The sequence below is a fragment of the Pteropus vampyrus genome, unplaced genomic scaffold, assembly GCF_000151845.1.
Source record: "Pteropus vampyrus isolate Shadow unplaced genomic scaffold, Pvam_2.0 Scaffold180, whole genome shotgun sequence".
Lineage (NCBI taxonomy): Eukaryota > Metazoa > Chordata > Mammalia > Chiroptera > Pteropodidae > Pteropus > Pteropus vampyrus.
In genome coordinates this window covers 992,517-1,017,158 of record NW_011888961.1, presented here as the reverse complement: position 1 = coordinate 1,017,158, position 24,642 = coordinate 992,517, and the positions used below count along the sequence as shown (strand labels likewise).

The 24,642-nt window shown below is 36.2% G+C and overlaps 1 protein-coding gene across 1 annotated transcript in view; it reads left to right on the top strand.

The window, feature by feature from the left end:
- GPR158 (G protein-coupled receptor 158) overlaps positions 1-17,771 on the top strand; it is a 341,897-nt gene extending 324,126 nt beyond the window's left edge. Inside the window, exons 8-11 of the mRNA XM_011371016.1 lie at positions 7,386-7,524; positions 11,680-11,785; positions 15,358-15,504; positions 16,296-17,771. Coding sequence (XP_011369318.1) covers positions 7,386-7,524; positions 11,680-11,785; positions 15,358-15,504; positions 16,296-17,771 — 1,868 coding nt within the window. The remainder of the gene's footprint in view (positions 1-7,385; positions 7,525-11,679; positions 11,786-15,357; positions 15,505-16,295) is intronic.
- Positions 17,772-24,642: the final 6,871 nt, after the last annotated feature.

Here is a 24,642-nt window from a genome sequence, read left to right as displayed (position 1 = left end):
GGAAACGTTAAATCTCAAAATCCAGGTGTTACACAATTGTCTCCAATTTCATTTTAATGGTAAAAGTGTACATTCTTATTTGGGGAGTTGTTTTTGAGCAAATTATATAAATTAAATTGGCAACCCTTAGCCCTTTTATAAAATTTTATCTCCGACTTGTCCAATAGTCAAAATAAGAGATTGGTACAAAATTGGCATAGCAAATCAGAATTGCACAGTGCTTTTATAAATATTGAAGCAGAATAAAACTGATTTGCTTTAGATAAAAATTTTTATTATTTCACCATTCTCCTAGATCTATTTAAAGAATAAAGAGGTTAGGACAGGGAAACATTTTCTTAAATTAATAAAGAAAGCAAATAAATATCCCAAGTCATACTCATTTTGAAAAATGTTGTGTTTAGCATTACCAGGTTTTTTTTCTCCTAAATCTAGTAACCGAAGTTAGTAAGTTGGTAGTCAATTGTCCATATTCATGATTTTTTTATATAATATCATTAAAATTTGTCATGGTAAAAAAGTTAAAACTGTTTTACCCTATGAGTTTCCTAATTGGCTGGTACAAACTGACAAATGGGCGGAATTAACATCTCGTGCCTGAATTAACCTTTATAATTTCAACCCTAGAGTCAGTAAGACCACATCTTGACACCTAAATTTAGAGTTGCCAGCAAAGTTCTCCAGTTTGGGCTTCCACGTTTGGAATACGTAAATTGAATCGTAGAGGTGGTGATGATACAGCGGAGCTCATTCTTTAGCACGTTTAGTTGGTTAGCAGTCAGTTTCTGACTACACATTCAGAACATATACTGAAGGTACTGAAGCAGTACCAATGACCCAGATGAGTTAGAATATGAGGGCAGATTCCTAACTTACCTACAAGAAATAACAGCAAGGCTGCAGAGAGTGACTGATAGATGGTGACATCAAGAACATTTAGAACTTCCATTCCGTGCTAAATCTCTATGCCAAACTTAGTGGAGGTCTAGGTAAACACTGAAATGTTTCCTTGGTTTCTTCTGGAAGTTAGGTGATGATAAGCCACTGTGATTAACAAGGGATATAATTGAGAATAAAGCTATTGCTGCCTTTTCTAACCTAGCACAAGAATATATACAAAAAGCTCTATCCAGGTTTCCATTTACCTTCTTTATATTCTATTATTCTCTGTATCTTTCTATATCACTAATTTGCCATGAGTTTTCTCAACTGCTTTTATATGATCTAATTACTGGTCTCTGACAGGACTCTTATAAATTCAGATCTCCCCTCATCTCATCATAGTTGTGAAAAATCCACTAATACATAAGGTGTTTGTGGTACTGGAAACTCCTCAGAGTTTGATATTCTTGCTATATATTTTATTCACCAAGTTTGAAAGAAAGACAGACAAATCTAAGTAATAATTATACAGGTATGATAGGTTTGGGTTCCCATTCCATTGGGAATGTTAAAATATTTATGCATTTTCAGGATATAACAATGTAGTAACCACCTCACTATTCAAAAGTACTAATTCATTTCCATGAATTTCACATGGAATGTTTTTACTGCAGAAAATTTAATCTTTAGTTCTCTCTTCTTCACTGACATGCTCTTATTCTTTCTTCTCTTCCTTCCTGGTAAAATATTTTAAACACACAAAACAGACAATGTGTTCAGTAATTTAATTAGTCATATGCCAATGTTTAGAAGGAACTGAGAAGAATACAGTAACTCTCTTACTGAGTTATATAGGGAAATCCTAAAATAGCAATTGTTTCTAAGGATCTAAATACTTAATTACCCTAGAAGATTAGACTGTATTATGACAGATGAAAAGCGATATAAGCACCATTTAATGAGTATTGGGGAAAATAGATTTAGACTTCCTTTTCATCTGACTTAGACTAATGTTCATTATTTAGGTTCATTTCCATGCATCTTCTTTTATTCTAGTGTACCACATGCCTTAATCCACCCTGCATCACTTGTTACCACTTTTTTTTTAATGTACTTTTGATTTTCAGTCAAATGACAAAAGCCTGACCACATTGGCAGTGCATCTGCCATGGCTTGAGCTACCTCACTAGACATTCACACACAATTTTAAAGGTCTCACTTGAGTGTTTTTAGAATGATGGAAGTAGGGGTTCTTTTCTCATTTATTTATATACCCTTTGTTCTGAAAAATCATTTGCTGCTTTAAAGAGTCGGTATTTACATATGCTGTTAAAAGGCAGAGAGAAAAGATAAATTAATTTATTTTAGATCTTAATTTTATACTTCAAGTGCCATTTTGCCCTTTCGGAAATTAAAGAAATCTGGTGATGAGGGCGGGGATTGTCTTGGGATAGAGCTTGAGGAACGTGGAGTAAGAGTAATTAAGATATCTGTGGTTACGATCATTTCTGCTAAGGAGTTTCAGCTGTTGTGTGGAACCCTAGGATTTAGAAGGGAGAAAAACATTAAGGAGGAAAAAAAACTCTTTTGTTGCTTGAACAGAGATATCCCGTAGATTGACTCAGCTGGCAAAAAGATTTTGGCAGACCTTTTCCTTGTATTAAAAGGACAATCACAGAGACCATTTGGCCAACAGAGCAGCAGATTTGCAGTGAACACACGAGCCCTTACCCAGTGGTCAAGCAATGTCCTGAGCCAAACTAACTCAGCAGAATTGTCTCAAAGATTTTATAAGCTATAAATTTAACAAGGAAGTTAAAATTTCTTTACCATCCAAATGAGAAAATGGTACTAAAAGAATAAAATTAAGATATAAAATAAATTATTTTCTCTTTGCCCTTTAGGATCATACAGATAACTATGCCTCGAGGAAGTAAAATATTTTTCCACAGTAATGGAATATAAATAAACAAAAATATAACCCCCACTACAATCATTCTAAAGCCACTCAAGCTAGCCCTTCAAAAAGTATATGTGAATTTCTAGTAACTTAGCCCAAGGGGAGGCAAATCATGCTGATGCTGACAGCCTTTCATAAAAGGTTGAAGTTTTAAAATACATTTAAAAAATGTTAGCATATAATCCCAATTCCTACCCCTTCTCCAAACAACACAGAAGGAGCATTACTGGAAGATGCAGCTTACTGCTTTGACATTGACCCTGTGACACCACAAGAAGTCTCTAATTTTATTCTTCGTGAGCACTTCTCACATTCATGGTCTGTAACGTGGCTGCATAGCTCTGAAGTAACTGGGTTTCACTAAATATCTGTCACCGCATATCAAACTTTAAAAATCTTAAGTGTACATACTAGAGAGAGAAAAGTGTATTTTCTCTACCTTTTCCATTTGCGATGCACAGGAGATTGTGAAGAATTTGATCCAAGTTCTAGAGATAGAGCCTAATAAAGTCACTTTCAAGGTTAAAATTCTTTCAAAATTGGTATTCCCATTGTTTTAATCATTGTAACTCTCATAATTGTCCTTATTTTAACCAGAGAAAAGGCAGATAAACCTCAGAATACCAAGGCAACTGTATGCCAGTCAAACTCTGGAACTCTGGAATTTGAGCTATTTTCAAGCATTTTTAAAATTGTTTGATTTAATACTGAATAACTCTACTGCCCACCACATTATTAGAGTAGAAGCACAAGTTTACTTTCACCATAAATTTTCTAAGTGGATAGGATTTAGAGAAAATAGAGGACATTAAAAGAAACACTTGGAAGATAAAAATAGAAGGCTTCTTTATGTATTTATTTATGCCATGTAAAAATAATTTTCAAATGGGGCCAAGGAAGGTAAATGTTATTAATACAAAATGCTTCTGTAACATGGCAAACAAGAGTATCACAGCTTGAGAGACATTTGCACTTTGAAGCAGTTTTTCTCTCAGCCCTTATGGGTGGCCTTAGATCTCGGAGCTGGGACATCTTCAGTGTCAAAGAACTGATATTATTCCCACTTCTTTGCTTGACTCAGCCCTTTGGAAAGATAACGAGATTACCTTCATTATGGTATGTTAATTGTTAAAAGGTTACAATAGTTAACTGTTAAACTGTTATCCTTTATAGGCTAAAAATAAAACACCTTAGTTTTCTGAAAGCCATATCTGAATCTTTAAATGTAAGTGAAATTCCCTTTGTAAACTCTACTACTGCCGTCTATCAATATCATTTATCACTAGACGTTATTTTCTAAAGCAGAAGCACACCGCATATTTCAACTCCCACGTAATAACACTGCAAAATTTGGTAACATCTGCATATTTTCTTTACTAATTGCAGTGTTAGTTTGAAGTTAATTATATGAAACTGATTTTTTTCCCAACATAACTTTTATATATCACATTTAGTTTAATTGGTACTTTGCATAATAAATTGTTTTTGAGCTCGAGCATATTGTTCGATATTGCTAATGAAATGATTTTAATGTTCAGCTTAGCTAGTATGAGGGATCTTATTTTGTCATATTTTAAAATATACTTCTCCATTACAGCATACTAATTAACTTGATAACTACTTTCCTTTTTTTTTTTTAAATCTTCAGTATAACATAATATAAAAACACTGCAAGAATTGGCAGGAGATAGTGTTTTTATAATTCAGCCACATGTGAATCCTTCAATTACAGCATATTTTTGTGCTAGTGTTGTTTAATAATATTTTTGCATTCATAATTCCTGAGTGCCAAGAACAATACCACACTCTTAGTGATCCGTCTATAAATAGGGGTTGCCACTATTAATAATAATGCCAATGCAATCTTCAGACCACGTGTGGTCCTGCAACGTGACATGGAGTGACAAAGTAACAGAAAGTCTGCATCTCCAATAATACGAAAATGATATCATTTCTATTCATTCAGTTCAACAAATATTTATTAAATCTTATTTATGTGCTCAGGAGTAGTGCTATCATCAGTGTGAGCAAAGATAGAAAAGTAATTGAAAGACTCAATCTTGCCATGAAGAAAGTCATACCTAGTTGGGGCTGAGGAGGGGAGTGATTCACAAGCCTCCATGAACATTACTCTCCTCATTATGTACTGTGTGGCATCATTCTCTGCATTATGGATTGTAGATAGCTAAAGACTATAAGAGATTAAAGGAAGGAAAATTCAGTGGGTTAGAATCACTTCAGGTGGCCTTGTGATGGGGGTGAAACCTGAATGGACATTGAAAAATTGGTCAAGATTTGGAAATATGAGACAAGAATTCTTATGTGAGCAAGAGCATGAACAAAAAGGCTCAGAAGCAAGAAAGACCTTTGGTGTGTTCATGGGACAAAGAGTCTTCCTGGATCGGCTTAGAGTTTATGTTGGGGAGCATTGGGAGACCATGTTGGATATGTAACATCAAGTCATAGAGGGCTCAGAATGCTAGAAACAAGGATTTGTCAAATAATAGTGAGCCACTGAAGATTTATGAATGAAGATGCATGCAGTACCTCACAAAAGACCTGCCTGAGCATCAGAGACTAGACAAGAAGTCACGGTCTAAGAAATATAAAGCACAAAAAATAAGGCCAAGTAATGTGAGAAGATAACGTGAAGCCTGTGCAGCAAGAAAGTCTCAAAAATGAGGACATGTCTGCCCTGGCAGGAACCCCTTATAGTCTTCCTTTGGGGGCAGGAATTATTTCCAGCATCTTACGTGGGTATGAGCAAATATTCTAAGAGAATTGTGAATCACTTAGCCAAAATGGAGACACAGAGATTTAGGTAAATCCAGACATAATCAAAGTGGAGTTGCAGGAAAATGAACCTGTCACTTATGAAGAATGGATTAACACAGGGTGAAGCCAGGTTCAGATGGGACAGTTGAAAAATAGTTGTAACGAATGAAGTGAATGGATAGGGACTTAGGCAAGAATTGTAATTGTGGGCATTGAGAAGAATGATACATATAAAAAAATCACTCCAAGGAGAAGTTAGCCAATGACTGCTGTCTCTGAGTTTTCAACCCTGGAAAAGATGCAATAGTAGTACCATGGACAGAAATGCAAGACTTAGGAAAGAAAGTTACACATGAAGACCTCAGCATTTCCTGATTTGCTTTTCCTGATCCAGTAAAACTTGGCTGGAAAGAACATTCACAGCACATGGCCAGGGGCCAACATACAGAATAACTGGAGCCTCCACTAAATCCATGGAGATCTTCAAGTGAGATTTATTTTTTTCCTTTGGCTTCTGACCACATTAGGATTTCCAAGTAACACTTGACAGATATGTTTGCCTGAGGGATTTTCAATAATTGGAGCACTACCTATTGTTTAAATACTTGCAGAAATATGCTAAAATGTTGGCAGATAAAACACCTTGGCACATGGAAACAGAAATCAGTGCTTCAGTATATAAGTAGGTTTCCTCTAGGTAATGCATTCGATGAAATATTTTCTCCAAATTAGAGCTTTCTTCTTATTAATTAGATAGTATCTTCCAATGAGGTTATGTCACTAAGACAGGTAAAATGGGTAATAACAGTTTTTGATAAGAATAAGTTAAAATAGCAATGTTCAGTTTGAAAAAGAGTCAAATTAGATGTTTACCAGTAAGAATCATTTATTGAGCATTTATGTTTTTATTTATATATTTATCTAACATCTACTACATAAGAAACAATGTGAAATGCTTTATATCCATTATTTGTTTTCGTTAGTAAATAATCCCATGAAAAATGTACTTTCATTATCCTCATTTTCCGGATAAGGGAACTGGCCAGAAAGTTTAAATTACCTTAGATTATGCAAAGTTAATTAGGGAGCCCACTCAAGTCTAGTGCAATTGCAAAGCCCTTATCCTTATCCTGCACTTGTCTCTTTCGGCTTGAGCAAGCGAACAAGGTGACTGTGGATTTTACTAAGCCTCCAGCACTGCACCTATAAACGATGGGATATCTGTCATGCGTGAAGAAATAATGGTATAGTTATAAAATATGCCACTGAATGTTTACAACCTGTTTTCTCACATTTCTGGCAAAGGATATATCTTTATATTAAAACAGATTCAATGCGGTAAGAACCTAAATTTCCAGAAGCTGCATATAAACATTTTAAAACAAACGTGGCTTGATGACTTTATTCTGACCCAGATGCTCTGTGTACATCTTAAACTTTGATTGGCAATGTGGAAAATTATTTTACAGTTATTTTAAGAAAAAGCCAGGTATTTACCAAAAAGAAAAAATTGAGATACCAAACACAGTTAAAAAAAAAAAAAAACAATGAAACAAAGTATACCTTTGAAAAATCTATGCACTGAATAAAATTTAAAACTATATGGCATATATATTCATATATGAATGATATTTTATATGCATCTATTTCTAACTAAATTTGTTTCTATAATAAACACAAAATGCATGCTAAAGAACTTAAATTTTACTTTTTTCTTCACTTATAAAACTAATGGAAAGTTGTCTGTTTTTTTTTTTTGTTCTCACAGCTGAATTTTTATTCCTCTTGTGGGGTGTTTATCTCTGCTATGCAGTGCGGACAGTCCCATCGGCATTTCACGAGCCACGCTATATGGCTGTTGCAGTTCACAATGAGCTGATTATCTCTGCCATATTCCATACAATTAGGCAAGTGATCTGTAGAGCTAGTAAATAACCGTGTTATTTTTCTGATGTTTTGCAGCTTAATTTAAATAGCAGAATTGGATAATATGCATAATGGAAAGATTTAGGAAGGACGGTGTTTTATAAGTTGATTAATTTGTCATAGAAATCACAAATGAATTTAGTTTAAAAAAAAAACTCTGCTGTTCTTAGTTCCTTCTGATATGTTGCTTATTGCTTTCATTTATTTTGAAGGTTAACTCACTGTTATTATATTATGTTAAGCCATTTATGGGGATGTCATTAGATATTGTTTATGATGTATAGTGTTTTTTGTTCTGAAGGTATAAAGTAATACATACATACATTATAAAGTAGATATAGATAAATCGTCTACGTTTTCATTCATATTTAATATACTGGTTTATACTTTTCAAAATTTTACTCAGATAGACAACACATGTCTGTGAATTCTGAATTTGAAACCAAAAAAACTACTTCAAGCTGATGACTAGATTTTTGTGTGCAATGGAGTTTTTGTTATCATCACATTTTAGCAATAACTTCCAGTAGTAAGAATGTATGGCCTGGACACTTGGCCTGCCAGTTTTTTTGTTTGTTTGTTTTGTGTGGGGTTTTTTGTTTTGTTTTTTTTTTTTGATATCGCATGTATCTCTCTAGTAGATGAGTATAAAGGAGGAAGAAAGCGGCTTATGATAAGTGAACAGAATGAAATATGCATGACTTACCTTCTGAGAATTTTCACCTGATTCACATTTGAAAATGAAATGAAAACCTCAGTGAGAGCAATAAAAAAGGAATACTGTAATTTGAAAAACAACAAAAAGATGTCATTCAAGTGCTCGACAAATATTAAAAGTTAGGATGCGCTTAGGAATGTAATTGGAAATTGTGAATATTTGTCTTTGCCCTTAGTGGAAAGATGGAGATTAATAATAGTGAGAGCTGGGCTGGGAGGTTGTAGATCTGTGGAAGTTTTGCAGGATAATACCCATCTTTCACTTTAGTAAATAATCATACAACGAAACTTGTACTCCTTGTACTTCTAGGAGTAGATGATTCCGGGGAGCAACTGGGCCATCGGCAGAACCTACACTTTTTAAACTTTTAGTAATAAAAAGAAGTATTTATGATCTGACAACTCTGGAAACACTATCGAAAGGCCAGAAATCAAGGGAATTTTTCTCCTTGTTCTGTCTGGCCCCCTCGCGCAAGAGAGAAGTGAGAGATTCAAAGAGGGAGGAAAGATGAGACGAGAAATATGAAGTAATAAATAGTGAAGAGAAGAGCTCAGTCCTACTCAGACTGGAGTTCAAAAATCCGAGACTGGGTCCCCGATGTAGTAGCCAGAGAGCACTGTGTGGTGGGCCAGACTCTAGAGGCTTTACTTCCTCCCAAACCATCTCCCAAGAAAAGCTACACTTGGGCTGTTTGCAGAATATCAAACACATATGTTTCGAGATCTAACGAACATGTTTCTCTAGAACCATTTATAAATTAAATGCTATATTAACAAACCAACTAAAGAGTTATAATCATTCAAAAAAGCTTATTACAGATGAGTTTAAATGTCTTCTGTTGTCAGAATGTGACTGCCATACAAAGCGCATTTTCTTAGGCAAGGCTAAACAGACCTGATGGCAAACCCTCAGGTTCCTGATGGGAAAAGATTTTTGGTTCCCAATCTGACTTACCTTTTTACATAGACCAGACTTGATTAGAGTGTGGCAATTTGGTTTTGGAGAATCATAGTATAATCTACTCTCTTTTGGAAATTTAATTTATATAGACATAAAAGGGCAAGGATGGGATTGTAGTTTAACGCAGTAAATCTACAGAACACTGATCTCGGGGGAACAAGTAGGGAGCAAGTAATAGACAGTAATAATTAAAGCAAGTATACGTAATTTCTTATTTACACATGGACTGAATTTATATATGTGTGGTTCTAATGTTGATAAAGTCCAAGAATAAGAACCAATAGCATCATATTTTAAATCAGCTGGACCCATCTTGGAAATTTTTTCATGGAATGAAATAATATTAAACAAGGCTTCTGACATCAGCAAAATTCTCTTTCGATAGGGCATATGTACTTTTTTGTCTGCTTAAAATTTAAAATCATGTAAATATATGTGTGTGTATATATACATATATAAATAAAAATTATGACTACATATTATAAGCAGATATACTTTCATTCTTACCAAACAGATTGAACAAAAATAAATTACAAGGATGAACTCTAGAAGGGTAAATAATGCAGAAGGGATTTTGCCTGGTCGATTCTAATCCTTTAGTTATTTTTAGTGCATAAAGCAAACCTTTAAGAAAGTGCAAGATATTTAAAAAGTTTGCTTTTATTCTTAACCTCAATCTTCAAATATTTCTATGCTCCTGGCTTTTAGACCTATTTTATATTTTAAAAACGGAGTTTTAAAACTACTTCAAAACCCAATTTTTCTTAAGATATTTCTAGTCAGAACTACAATCTGAAAACTACAACTTGGCAGTAATTAAAAGTTGATTAAGGACAATTGATATCAGTATATGTCAAAATTATTTTTTGAAAGATTCGCCATTTTAATTTAAAATATATATAACCATTCTCCCTTCTGGATATTGTCAGGCAGGGTCAAGTTCACTTGTATTGGCATTTGAGACAAGAATTCCCAAAACGTGAAGATGCTCTTAGACTGTAAATGCAGTTCCTTTGATGTAACTGTCTGCTCTAGTACTGGCAACAGCCCCGGCAGGTTGGGACTGTATTATCTTTCTGGGGCACATTTCATATTGGTTCTGTGCCTCAATACTATGCCTTAGACACTGTAACTTGCTACTGAGTGTGATGATTCTATTTCAGTGCTTAAAAAAAAATCTCACCTGACCCAGCACAGACTATCTTATCGCTGAACAAAGTGAATATTCAGTCATATTCATGGCAAATAAAAGGCCATTTTTCTCACAAAAGTCTTAGAAAAAAAATGGTAATTCAGAAAATTGTTTTTGGTTATATGTGAGCTATCATGAGCATTCTGCACTTCTGTGTATGTTGCGAGTCTATTTTGTTTATGTCTCCAGACACAGGGAGAAATATCTCTCCATTTTGGGTAAATCTTGAGCTTCTATTTTAGCTTGATGGACTTTTATTGGGGGATGGAGGGTAACAGGGTGCATGATGGAGGTGAAAATGAGGTAGAAATCCCTTGATGAAAATTTTATTTCAAATAGTTATATTAATTTACTTAATAAATTTGTCACAAATATGGTATAGTGCAGATATAAAAATTAGTTCCTTTGATTTTTAAATTCATATATGTTTATTTTATGATTATATCATGAGTTTTTCTTAGGATGTTAGCTTTTCAAATTTGATGATGTGTATTATTGAGACAAATTTCAAAAAGCAGTAAAATCTCATATCTACCTTTCATGGATAACAATTGATGGGAAAAATTAAAAGAAAGATATGATTGTATAAAATGTTCTTAAATAAAGCAAAAAGTAGTTTCTACATAAGGATGAGTCCTTAAAAAATATGAGTTTTTGTTTGTACATGTACCTGTTGGGTTATAAAAATATTTCAAAATTAGCAGAGTATATACCAGTACTGAATTTTCCCTGCCCATTTCTCCTGCAGGGATGTCCTGGAACACAACTTTATAAATTCTTCGATAAGATAATATATTAAATATGGCTTTAAAGCAACTAAAATTTTTATTTTAAAAATGTATTTTACAAACCATGACTGTATTCATTTTATCTACTACATTGCAATCTTCCTTCCTTCCTTCCTTCCTTCCTTCCTTCCTTCCTTCCTTCCTTCCTTCCTTCCTACCTTTTCCTTCCTTCCTTCTCTCCCTCCCTCCGTTCCTTTCTTCCTTCCTTTTCTTTCTTTATTCCTTCCCTCTCTACCCTCTCCCTCCCTCTCTTCTTCCATCTCTCCTTCCTTTCTTTTTCTCTTTCCCTCTCTCTCTCTCTCTTTCTCTTTCTCTCTCTCTCTCTCCCCCTACCACCCTCCTTTCCTCCCTCCCTCCCTCCCTTTCCCTCCCTTCTTCTTTTCTTTTTCTTAATATATTGAGGCAAAGAGTTTCCAAGTATCTAGTATTTTAAGTAGAAATCTTGTTAGATTGCTAACTTGGTAAATTCTCATTTCAGATTTGTTTTCGCCTCAAGGCTTCAGTCTGATTGGATGTTGATGCTGTATTTTGCACATACTCATTTGACTGTGACAGTCACCATCGGGTTGCTTTTGATTCCAAAGGTATTCCTCTAATGTTACTTTTCTCTTGCAAGACAATTATCTTAAATGAGCATTAAGTTATTGCTCCTTTAAAAAATATCTGGCAGTACAGGCAAAGGGAAGTATGGAGATTTGCTTGACATCTAAAATGTTCTTAAAGCCCCCTCCTCAGACAACTAGGTGTCTGTCTTCTTATGGGATTTATTAAACATCTCACATAATTGTTAAATGACTTAATTTCTACAAAACCCATCATCTGTTTCAGCCTTTTTCCAAGTATTTCAATATTCAGTTATGTTTTAATTATTATTGGTTCAAGATGGCTTTCATTGTAACTATAAAATCAAGATGATTTTAAAGAGAATTATCCTAAGAATTATTTGGATCATTGTTTTGGACTCGTTCCGAGAAATATTGTGTTTTAAACATTCAGAGAATGTTTATTTAAATAGAAATAAATAATTATAATGTATATCGATGAGTCGTGCTTAATAATGATAGATTGCGACAAGGACTTATTTAGGCAGCATGGTGTAGTGGGAGGAAATGGGCCGCAACTCAGAATGCATGGATTATGAACTCATGCTTCATCACAAACAAGCTGTATAATATGGTATTAGCCAAGACTTATCATCTCTTTGAATTTCAGTTTGCTCATCTATGACATGATTACAATAAGGCTGCTTGGAATGAAATAAAATAACAGAATTTGGGGAAAAAAACAGATAATACAAATTATTATTATCATTATTTTCCTCTTTTATACACAGAACAACAAAATATTAGAACATTGTCTTTTTTCCTGTTTTGAATTTATTTTTTAATATAGGTGACATATAATATTAGTTTCAGATGTACAAAATAGTGATTAGACATTTTTATATCTTACAAAGTGATCAGTCTTTATCAGTACCTCACAACATAACATTAGGATGGCGGAAACAATAACTGTTTTTTTTTTTTTAATTTTTATTTTTCAGTTATAGTTGACTTTTTTTTCCCATTTTTATTTAAGAACTGTGATATCTTGTCTTTTACCCCAAGCTTTACCTCAACTCTCAAAATTAACCAAAACATTGAAATTCAGCCTGATTGAGAAGGTCAAATGATTATAAACAAAGCAAATGCCTATTTTCTTCCTTATTTGAATTATACCAGATAGGCACAATTTTCATGGATTAGTCTGTTAATACAATTTATCCTTATCATTTTTATACTTTGCATAATATATAACACTTTTATTAGATGGATATATATACTCAGACTATTCATTCAATAAGTTGTTATTGAGCTGCAAAGAAAATTGAAAACATATTTTCACACAAAAATTTGTACATGAATGTTTATAGCTGCACTATTCTTAATAGCCAAAAAGTGGAAATAACCCAAGTTTCCATCAACTGAAAAATATATAAATAAAATGTGGTATATGCATACAATGAAATAATATTCATCAATAAAAAGAAACAAAGCATTGATACATGCTACAACTCATACAAAACTCGAAAACATTATGCCGAGTGAAAGAAGCCAGACACAAAAGCCACATATTGTATGATTACATTTATGTGAAAGTCCAGAATAGAGAACTCTGGAGAGACAGAAAGCAGGTTAGTGGTTGCCAGGGGCAGGGGGAACGGGGGCAATGGAAGTGACTGCTTCATGAGTTCAAGGCTTCTATTTGGGATAATGAAAATATTCTGTAATTCAACCCTGTGAATATACTAGAAAATATGGAATGGTACAATCTAAAATTGAGAATTTTATGATGTGTGAATTGTATCTGAATAGCAGAAAATTTTTTAAAATTATTGAGATTTGCTAAGCACTATTCTAGATCCTGGAGTAAAAGTAATGAACAGATAAAAATCTGTGCTCTTGTAGTACTTCTGGAGGGTGGGATGGGGAAACAGGAAAGATAAATAAGAAATGTTTAAAATAGTATTTCAGATGGAGATAAACAGAAGGAAAATAATAAAGCAGGAAATTGACAATATCTGACAAAATAACTGTTTCTTAAACTCATGATAGTCTCTAAGACTTTGCTCAAGAGAAAAAAAAAACACCATTTTTATAAATAAGCTCCAAGGTTTAACTAGTAGCATGTGTTGGAGGACAGGGACCCTATTTTATTCATCGTCATGGCCTTAAGTTAATGGCACATATTGGAACCATAAACATGTGTAGAACAGTGAAGGAAAGATTTATCAGTTTCCGTGATTTCTCAGCCAGTCCCAATTACAAAACATTCATTATTACTTAAATAGAGAATTACCATTTCACATATTATCTCACATTTCTGTTCACCTGCCTACCTGAATATTTTAATGAACTTTGACATTAAAATATCTCTGTCATCAAAGGGTGATCTGTTAATTTTGTAAAGGAGTATTTGACCTGATGACAAGCTGGTAGAAGAGAATTCATGTTCTCTAAACTATTCTCTCAATGCTCATAGGACGATCACTTGGTTTAAATATCGTGTGAAGAGCAGCTGGGCTGTTTTTTCGATTTTCTCTGCTTTCCATTGTTTACCCAGTTCATTCTCCCTCACTCCTCCTTTTGAAGACTAGAGATAGCAAGAGCACATGAAACTGAAAAATATCAGAACACTACATGAAAATAATAAAGATATGTCAAAACGTAGTGGAGGAGCTTGAGAATAATGAGCTCGAGGAAAAAACTGTAATTGCAGTGACTCCTTGAATTTCAAACGTAGAGACCATCCAGCCCAGAGTTCTCTGAGGAGGAGAAGGCACTGAGCTCTGGAGAGTTCCTGGGCCTCATTTAAGATCTCCCCGTCTGCACTGCTGGGGCTGGAATTCAGACCTCCTGTCTCCTGAATCTCAAAAGTAGGCTTTTTCAAATAATTAAAAATTGTTTTTCAATTACAGTCGATACACGATATTATATTAGTTTTAGTTGTACAATATAGTGATTAGATATTTATATAACTTACAAAATGATCACCCCTATAAGTCTAGTATCACCCTGACACCATCAGTAGTTATTACAATATTATATTCCTTATGCTATACTTTACATCCCCACGACTGTTTTTATAACTGCCAGTTTGTACTTCTTAATCCCTTCCCCTTTTGAAGGTAGACTTTTTTTAAAGGTGTAATAGACTGAAAGTCAAATTTCTGGGATCTGGGCCAACTGTGCCCAAAGATGAAATACAGCCTCTCCTACGGGAAGCAAAATGACAAACGTGATAAACCCCACTGCTCAAAACAAATTCCTGTCTAGCTGCCAATGGACCTAAATTGCTACACTTGGGGAACATTTGTTTGTATTCTCATACTTATTTTTATGTTCAAAATGCAAATATCGTGGCAGAGGAGTAATGTAAGTTAACACTGGAAGCCCGGAGAAAAGACAAGGATGAAAATAGAAGTCAAAGAGGGAACCATGCACCTCAGTATGTAACATGGAAAGCACCACACAAATAGAGCAGCAAACTTTTATAAGGCGTTCAGTGAATGAATTCATCAAAGCTCAAGAAATGACCTTAACACTAGAACCTTTAGAAATTATGCTGTGTCTTACCGTGGATATTGTCTAGAGCTCATACTGAATATCTGTTGCAGTTTTCACATTCAAGCAATAACCCACGAGATGACATTGCTACAGAAGCATATGAGGATGAGCTGGACATGGGCCGGTCTGGATCCTACCTGAACAGCAGTATCAACTCAGCCTGGAGTGAGCACAGCTTGGATCCAGAGGACATCAGGGTAATACCAGTGTTTCCTATTTCTTATTTCAGATTAGACCCATTTCTACAGGCAAGCATTGTGGGTTGATATACATGTTGCATTTATGCATTAGAGAGAAAGAAAATGAGAGAATGTGTTTGTATAAGAACTAAAGACATCAAATGCAGAGTTGATCCAGTTCTAAAATGTGTAATCACAGTATAAATTAGAATGCGCAAGCCAATCTTGATAGTCTCCACTGACTTACCAGCTGTCATAATGATGAACTTGTTATACATGTTTCATAGTATGCTATATGGCACTTTGCTGATGAAAAGGTAGGATAGATCTGTGAGCAGAGAGCCTGGATTATTTAAAATAATCTGTGACAACATGTCAGCATTTGGAGGAAGAAGATGCTCTTAGTATTTGATGGCCTATTATCCTTTAAACCTAATCTAATATTAGGTGTAATTTTATCAATAGTTACATGATGCTTCTAATATTATTCCAGGGATGTGGTTTATCAGGAGACTATATGCTGTCTTTTGTTATGGTCTAGGCATAGTCTGGCCCACATAACTCACAAGTTCAAAGTGCTTGCTCCATGAAGCAAGGCTTGATGGGTTCATGCGTTAAAGTTTCAACTGGATGTGAAACAAAACACAAAGCAATCAGAAAGTAAGAAAGAGAGAATTGACGAGTAGAGATGTTAGGAAGAGCTATAGAATAATTTCTCTAAAGAGCTTATTGCATTCAAATTACCTTCAGTGATATCTGGCTGAAACACTAAGTTTCCCACTTCTGTGAATTTACTCTCGTTCTGGCAGGATGAGCTGAAGAAACTCTATGCCCAGTTGGAAATATATAAAAGGAAGAAGATGATCACAAATAACCCCCACCTCCAGAAAAAGCGGTGCTCGAAGAAGGGCTTAGGCCGTTCAATCATGAGGCGTATAACCGAGATCCCAGAGACAGTCAGCAGGCAGTGCTCCAAAGAAGACAAGGACGTCACGGACCACAGTGCGACCAAGAGCACCGCCCTCGCCAAGAAGAACCCACAGGAGTCTTCGGGTAACACTGGGAAAGCCAAGGAGGAGTCCCTGAAAAACCGAGTCTTCTCACTGAAGAAATCCCACAGCACGTATGACCACGTGAGAGAGCCCGCGGGAGAGTCCAGCAGCTTACCCACCGAAAGCCAAGAGGAAGAGGCGACAGAAGACTCCACCCTGGAGTCCCTGTTAGGTAGGAAACTAACACAGACGCTGAAAGGGAACAACGAGGCCGAGTCTACGGAGTCAGTGCCTCTGGTGTGTAAGTCGGCAAGCGCTCACAATCTCAGCTCGGAGAAGAAGCCGGGCCACCCACGAACGTCCATGTTACAGAAGTCCCTCAGCGTCATCGCAAGTGCCAAGGAGAAGACTCTTGGATTAGCTGGGAAAACCCAAACGTCAGGCGGGGAAGAGCGTGCGAAGTCCCAGAGACCTCTGCCAAAAGATAAAGAGACAAACAGAAAATACTCAAATTCGGATAATGCAGAGACTAAAGACTGTGCTCCCCCAAACTCCGGTCATTTGGAAGAGCCGAGAAAACCTCAGAAATCTGGGATTATGAAGCAACAAAGGGCCAACCCCGCCACTGCCGGTTGTGACATGAGCCCAAGCACCACCCAGATGAAGGACAACTTTGACATTGGGGAAGTGTGCCCTTGGGAGATTTATGACCTGACGCCTGGTCCCGTGCCTTCAGAACCAAAAGTTCAAAAGCACGTATCTATTGCGGCTTCTGAAATGGAGAAGAACACCTCTTTTTCCTTAAAGGAGAAATCTCATCACAAGCCCAAGGCCGCTGAACTATGTCAGCAGTCTAATCAAAAGGGCGTAGACAAGGCTGAGGTCTGCCCTTGGGAGAGCCAAGGTCAGTCCCTTTTTGAAGATGAGAAGCATTGGATTTCCAAGACTCAGGTTCCCCCATCAAGAGCAAAAGAGGAGAGTGGCAGTCAGCATTATGCAGCCAATGCGTGTGCTGGGCAGTATGGAGAACTGCCTCCAAAAGTCGTAGCATCAAAAATAGAGAATGAAAATCTCAACCCAGTAGGAGACCAGGAAAAAAAGACATCTTCCTCCGAAGAAAATGGGCCTGGCTCCTATAACCCAAGTACCAACTTCCAGCCACCTCTAACACCGCGAGCTGAGGTGTGTCCGTGGGAGTTCGAGACCCCAGGTGAACCAAATGCTGAAAGAAACGTAGCTTTACCTGCCTCGTCTGCTTTAAGTGCAAATATGATAGCAGGGCCTCGGAAATAGGAGGTCTGGGACACTTTTAAACTGTAATATCCCCAGAAAGAAAAGGAGAAGGAAGAAGCTCTAAATTCGATGTGAGACAGAAGGAATAAGGATCAGAAATCCCCAAGGAGTATTTGTCAGTCAGGGGAACTGTGAAAGGCATGGGCGGACGACTAAGGAGGGCGGAGCGGCGTCATCGCAGAGAAGTCACACTAGCCAAAAAGTCGTTCCCCTGGTGACACTAGGAAAATCTTTACATTTCAGCATGTTTAGAGGAAGTAGCCCTTATCTGCCCTCGATCAATATTTGCCCATGGGACTTTGACGACCTTAAGCGAGGTAAGCCAGAAGACACAGGAGAGGTACGAGATTTGCAAAGAAGATAGAGGCGAATGTGACCGAAATTCTGGGTAGCTGACTGAAAAGAACTTACTTTACCTATTTAACCTTGATAGCACTGCTAACTTAATGCATCCCCCAGATACCTTTTATATTAACGATTGCTCTCATTTTCTTATAAATGTATGTTTCAGTACATTGTTGTGTCTCATATTCAAGCATTCCAGATTGTATAATTTTTGCAAATAACTTTGATATTATGTGACACAACACATTTATGCAATCTGCAGCTACTCAATTGCTATTGCAACTTACAGAATACCTGCTGTCTGTCAACTTTAGTTGATTCTTAAAATACAGTAAGTTTTCTCTGGCTTGGGAAGTCATAACTGTTAATGACAAAATCTTTTAGTTTTGGCTGTGATTTATATATTGCGAATTTAGATTAACTTTTATTTTACATCATGGTTTGTTATACTGTCTTAATCAGGTTTTTTTCATACAAGTTGAGTTACTTGTTTTGCACTTGGTGTTAGGACTCAGAAGCTTTATTAATATCAGAGATCAAGTGGTCCTACATCGTCTTATGTCTCAATAAGTTAAGGACAACTTATCTATTGTTTGTTTGAAGTCAGAGAGAGAGAATGCCTTCATTCCAATTAAACGTCCCTCTTAACTCTTTCAGTATTTTATACTTAGCAGCTTTCGTAAGGAAGAAGCTAAGAGTTAGGAAAATATACTGTGCATTATTATTATCGTAGCAAAGGGAAGCATCTAGAAATGCCATGAGGATGACGGCAGTACTGCAGAGCCAGGAATTTTGCCTTTCAAAACAAAGACAGAAAGGGAGCTCCCGACAGCACTTTTAAGGGATTATTTTTTTAAAGAGAAAAATTACGATAGCATCAAGACCATTGTATGGATATATTTTTATTGCGCATACTGAATATATAATATTTTAAATGACCTTAAACTATTTATTCTCATAAACTCTTATTCATTGCTTCAGCTAGGGATAAAACTTGCTGGGCTCAAATCCCAAAGAGATTTATAACCTGATTTATGCCAAGCCTATACCGTGGTATCGGCTCTTCCTTCTCCTAAGCACTGGAAAACTTACAAGTCCTGAGAATTGCCGTTGTAAGCCACTTAGCTCAAAATTTAAAATGCAAAGGTTTATTTGCAAGGCAAATAGCCCCCAAAGCATATTTTGTAAAATTTATTGCATTCCACGCTGATCATTTGGCATGAAAACCCTAAACTGCCAACTTAGCCCTTCTGATGTGATCATGCAAAGAGATTCCATTTCAAAGCACAGTCTCGTTTTATTTAAAGATGAATCACTTAAAAATAGAACCCAGACTTCCCTTTCTCTCACATTAAACACTAAAGTCTCGAGGGCTTATTTGGCCAGGACATTCCAGAGGAAGTAGCTTTTTTCACTTCATGAGCAGCGGGGAGAACTTGCTAGGAGGATAGAAGATGAGAAAGGGCATCAGGAGGTGGATACAGGGCTGTTCTTAGAGAATATCATTCTCAGCGGAGGGTAGAAATCAGGACTTCTCCTTATGCATCATCAGAATTTCCTGAACAGTTTTTATTCAGGAGTAAGCGAGCACTTCACCATTTTGCAAAGCTGTGCACAAACCCTCCTCACCCATTTCCCTGCTTTGTGCGTTACTCAGGTTGGTGGGGTAGGTTTGAAGAGATAGAAACTCTGTTGTGTGTGTGTGTGTTTCCTTCAATTATTTCCTCCTTCCTTTCCTTTTCAATCAAGGCCTATCTACTTGGTAACCTCGAAATACAACTTTAAGGTATATTTGTATACCAGTTTCCAGACCCACCTACTTGTTTAATTTCTGTCTGAGATTTGTTAGCACTTTACTCACTTTTTGAGAAATAAGCTGTCAAGCGTCAAAGACTTTTTATTGCACTTCAGGGTAATCCTGCTAGAGATGTGGCTTAAAGAAGACTTGCCAAATTATACCTTAGTCCATAGATTTTTCTCCACCAGCATAAATCAGTCAGAGTGCCTGGGGTCTTTCCTAGAGTTTCATTGCCATTACTTATCACCAAGAGAAGTTTAAATCTATAGTTCTTGAGGTTATTTTCCCAGACCGACAAAAAGAAAGTGGATAAACACTGTTAAAGTCACAAACATTTGCTAGGTTGTCCTTCTCAATGCATGTGCAGGCTGCATCCTGTCCTTGTTTGTGAGCCAGGGTTTATAAATAAGTAGATTTATACCAGTCTTAATAGAACTGTATATTTTATGCAAGAATTAAATGCTTTACGACATGAATTATAACTCAACCCATTGTGAACTTTGGTGGCCATATGGATCTGAAACTCGACAGTTCTCTTGTATTTGCTTCCTAGGTTTCTGCATGCAAGTGATGACAGGTAGGACTGAAAAAACACTGCCTTTTGACTTGTAGCAACCGAGAGTTGTAGAGTCAACAAAGCTGTAAGTCTCTTCACTTAATCCATGGTTCTGACACTATTATCTGAAATCTACAGCATCCCACCATGAAATATTTGGTACATTTATGTTGTGACGTGTTGCAGCATGTAAATAATTATAACTTCTCTGCAATAAAACATTTATATGAAAGTGATTTGTGGTGATTTGTATATTCATCTGTCGAAAATTGAATTTGTTTCACCTAACCAACTTTAGGAGGAATCTCAAATATCTTTGGCTTTGGCACACTTATGCACAGACGTACATTTTTTTATTGCCTATCTATAGGAATATGTGTTTAAATGTGGCCTTAAACTCACAGGTAATCATTTGGAGCCAATAAAACCTGTTAGGACTAATGAAAAGAAAGCTCCAGCCAAATGGGAACTAATTCAGCTGCACACATACCAGGCAATCAGCTGAACGATGATGATCTTTAGAAGAACTAGAGATCCAATAACACTCAGACCCAGAAGAGTATCCAGCCACTGCTATGGCGATACACAGGAGACTCATGACTAAGACACAGAGTCAGGGAGGGTTTGCTAAGAAGGGCAAGTTCACCAGGCTGAAATTCTGCAGACTCATCAGGTATGAAAGGGGGAAACGATTAGGCCAGAAAGATAATTGCGCACAGCCTCGCAGGTTTCATATTAACGACAGCTTTATCCTGGAGTCCTGGGAGCTATCAAAAAGCTTTAAACAGGCGTAATCAAGTCATATATTTGAAGGATGATTTTGGGAGAAGCCCGACAATGGACTGAAATGGGAAGAGACTAGAAGCAGCTCGATCATTTAAAACTCTAGCCAAGAGTCAGGGTACAGGAAGGAGAAGGCCTAAGGAGGAAAGGAAAAGATTCTCGGTTATTTCATCAAAATAGCATCTTCAGATAGATTTATTGTTATGTTGTATTCCTATGAAGCCCAAAAAATCAGAGTAATTAGATAACTGTCAAATATAAATGTTTCTCCTAAGTTTATGGAAATTTTGGGTAATTTCAGGAGTTTTAAAAGCCCTCTCTGATGCTCAGTGGACCTCATATCTGCTCTTGAGAAAAGTTGTGGACTAGGATTCCGGCTTTATTCTGTGGGAAACCCTGATCTTAAATGGGCTGGGAGAGAAGCAAAGGGCTTGCTGCAGGGTGGACTTCCGTTCCCATCTGCAAGTCTACAAGCGGCAGCTCTGAAGCAGCTCCTGGAAGAGAAGCCATGTGGCAGGCGGGCAGAGGAGGGAGCTGGATCCACCTCGTCCCTGCATTCATCTTTCCTTTAAATGATTCATAGCAAATGCCCTGTCCCCATCTCTTCTCACCATTGCATATTCCGTTTCTATAGACTTTTAGTACTTATACAAGAAATCAGTGATTTCAGCTCTTCGAAAGACTCTAAAGTGCTAAGACAAAAGTATTTGGGGATTAACAGGGCATGAAAATCAGGTCTATTGCGCTTTATTATACAATAAGGAAAATAGAGTCTTTTCACTGTGGAATTGCTTAGTTAATGGCTCTGTTATTTTTTCATATGTTTATGCGCAGTGATCGTCATTATTTCTTTGTTCTAAATTTAGGGCCTTTATTTTTAAATAAACGCCTAAGGACAACATTTCTATCAGAAACTGACTTTATCACACAAAAAGTAATCATGTAAATCTATTGTTCTAAAACAATGCAAGTTAAAGATTTTATTATTTCAGCATATTCCATCCTTTTCCCCTAGAATAGTTATGAAGACAGAAATAAATCTTTTTAATTTTGCTCATTTTCTCTTTAAACCTTTGTTCCTTGGAAAGCACAGAGCAAACTTCAAGTGCATTGTATTTCCTAACTCAGTGTTAACTGGTTAGGAGGTAGATAATGAAATGTATAAATTGGTTTTTAATTTTCCTCTTTCTCTGTGATGTGAAAATCGTACTTTGCCAGAAATAATTCTGTCTGATCAAATGAAAATGAAAAATGAGAAATACAGGAAAAGTTCTGCGCTGCACAATAGTCACATTTCGAGAAAGAAAAATAAGTTAAACATGCAAATATAAGGTTTATGACAGTCGTTATAGAACATACTTTCATTTCAGTTCAAACAGCCATAGGAAAGGGGGGAAATGCCTTCTTTTGAACATACAAGAGATTTTGTCAAGAGTTTTCTCCCAGACGTACCATGAGACTTTATTACTCGATGCCTTTTGTCCTGCTGTTTGATCAATCTGAAATTTTTTCCTTCTTTCTTCTTGTCATCATCTTACATGTGCTCCAAAAGCAGTGTGATTATATAATTTATTGTCCAAAAAAACTTTTGAGAGCAAAGATGTAGTATTAAAATGATGCCAGGATAACAGCATAAACTGGGACTACCACAGACAACCCAGATGTTTGTTCGTTTACCTGCTCAAGGAGAAATGCCCCACTCCCTCTGCGAAGCGTTTCCTGACACCTTACGTCAGGATGAATTCCCCCTCCTCCATGTGGCCCTAGGCATTTGCTTCAGTCTATCACTGCATTGACTAGCAATTTTATTAGTGACATACTCTCTGAACCGGCTACTAAATTAAGAGCTGCTTGATGGCAAGGATTTTTTGTATTCATTTATATATCCCCAGTTTCAAGCAGTGTGCTTTGCTCTGAGTTCAATCAATATTCGCCAAATTGAAATTTTTTATTACCAATCACTGTCTAAAATAGACTTGAAGAGAAAGAAAATCAAAGGGAAACTTGCTGTAGAGTTTTGAAAATGTTGAATACTAACTGGTCTTCTGTCTACATACTGGCAATTCCTGGAAAATTCACAGGTTATGACTGAACCACATCAACTAACTCTCCAGCATTATAAGGTAAGTATTGATTTGTCACCATTTGGAGGAAGAAGCCTAAGATTTAGGGCATGGCCCAGTTCATTAGAGCTGTAAAACATATTTTCATATGTTATAAAAGGTGAGAAATATCTGCTTTGGCTTGGGAACTTGCTTTTAGTTATTCGAACTTTTTCTGGGAAATAAAGTATGAAGGAGTCTAAGTAAAATGTCCATTTAGAAATAAATTCTGACTCTAGGCTTTCAGATGTTTCTGAAAAATGAGTTGTTTGAACAAACTTTTGGATATTTAACTGAATTTAGAATTTCTCATCCTTGTATTTCATGTTATATAGAAGTAGTAGTCATAACATGCATGACATACCTTTGTTCCATATGTGAACAAAAATATAAAGGTTACATGTAATACATGTAAACGTACGATGTGTTTGTAACTTGGAAAATTACAAAAGGCATCGAAATTTGTCAAATGGTGCATATATTAAAAGAACATGAAAAATATTGTTCTTTCTCTTACATCTTAAAGGTAGTATGCTTTCTCCAAATGAATGGGTCTGGCCTGCTGAAAGCTGGAAATATTTCAGTTCTCGAGATTCTGTTCTTTTTGGCTAATGTTGACCTTTGAGGAGCATCTTAAGTATCAAGGATATAAAAATAACCTGGCATTTACACAGCATCTCTCTTCTCCTCAGCTCAAAGAGCTCATTGTTACAGGAATCCTCACAGGCATTTCACTCATCAGTATGTCCTTAAGGCACGTCCTATTTTAAGGCCTTACTTATTTATTCCCATATTCTTGGTTTTTCAAGAAAGTACTTATATGCTCGTTTACAGATTCATTTAAAATACCACATTTCTGGTAATCCATTTGCTTTACGTGTATCCCAAACATGAGCATAAATTCTTTAGTATCAATTACCATTTAGCAGCCATACTCTTGATTTTTAAAAAGCCTCCTTTAAGCTTCATCTGACATGTTTTGATTTAATCGTCCTAATTTTCTTTTTTTTTTTTTGCATTATAATGCCTATGTTTTCCATGTCTAATAGCCTTAGGGTTCAGGAACAGCCCCGAACCTGGAAATAAATTGGTACTTAAAAATGATCGGTAGCCAAAATGAGCAAGAAATGCTGAAAACACTAAAAAGTACAGAAGGCCAGTGTGAAAGACAAGGCCTGATGTAAGTAGATGAGGTCGTTAAAGCCTAGTGCCAGCAGCATCAAACAGAAGTATCAGAAAAGAAGCAAAAAAAAAAGAAAAGAAAATAGGGACAACAAAGAAGAAACA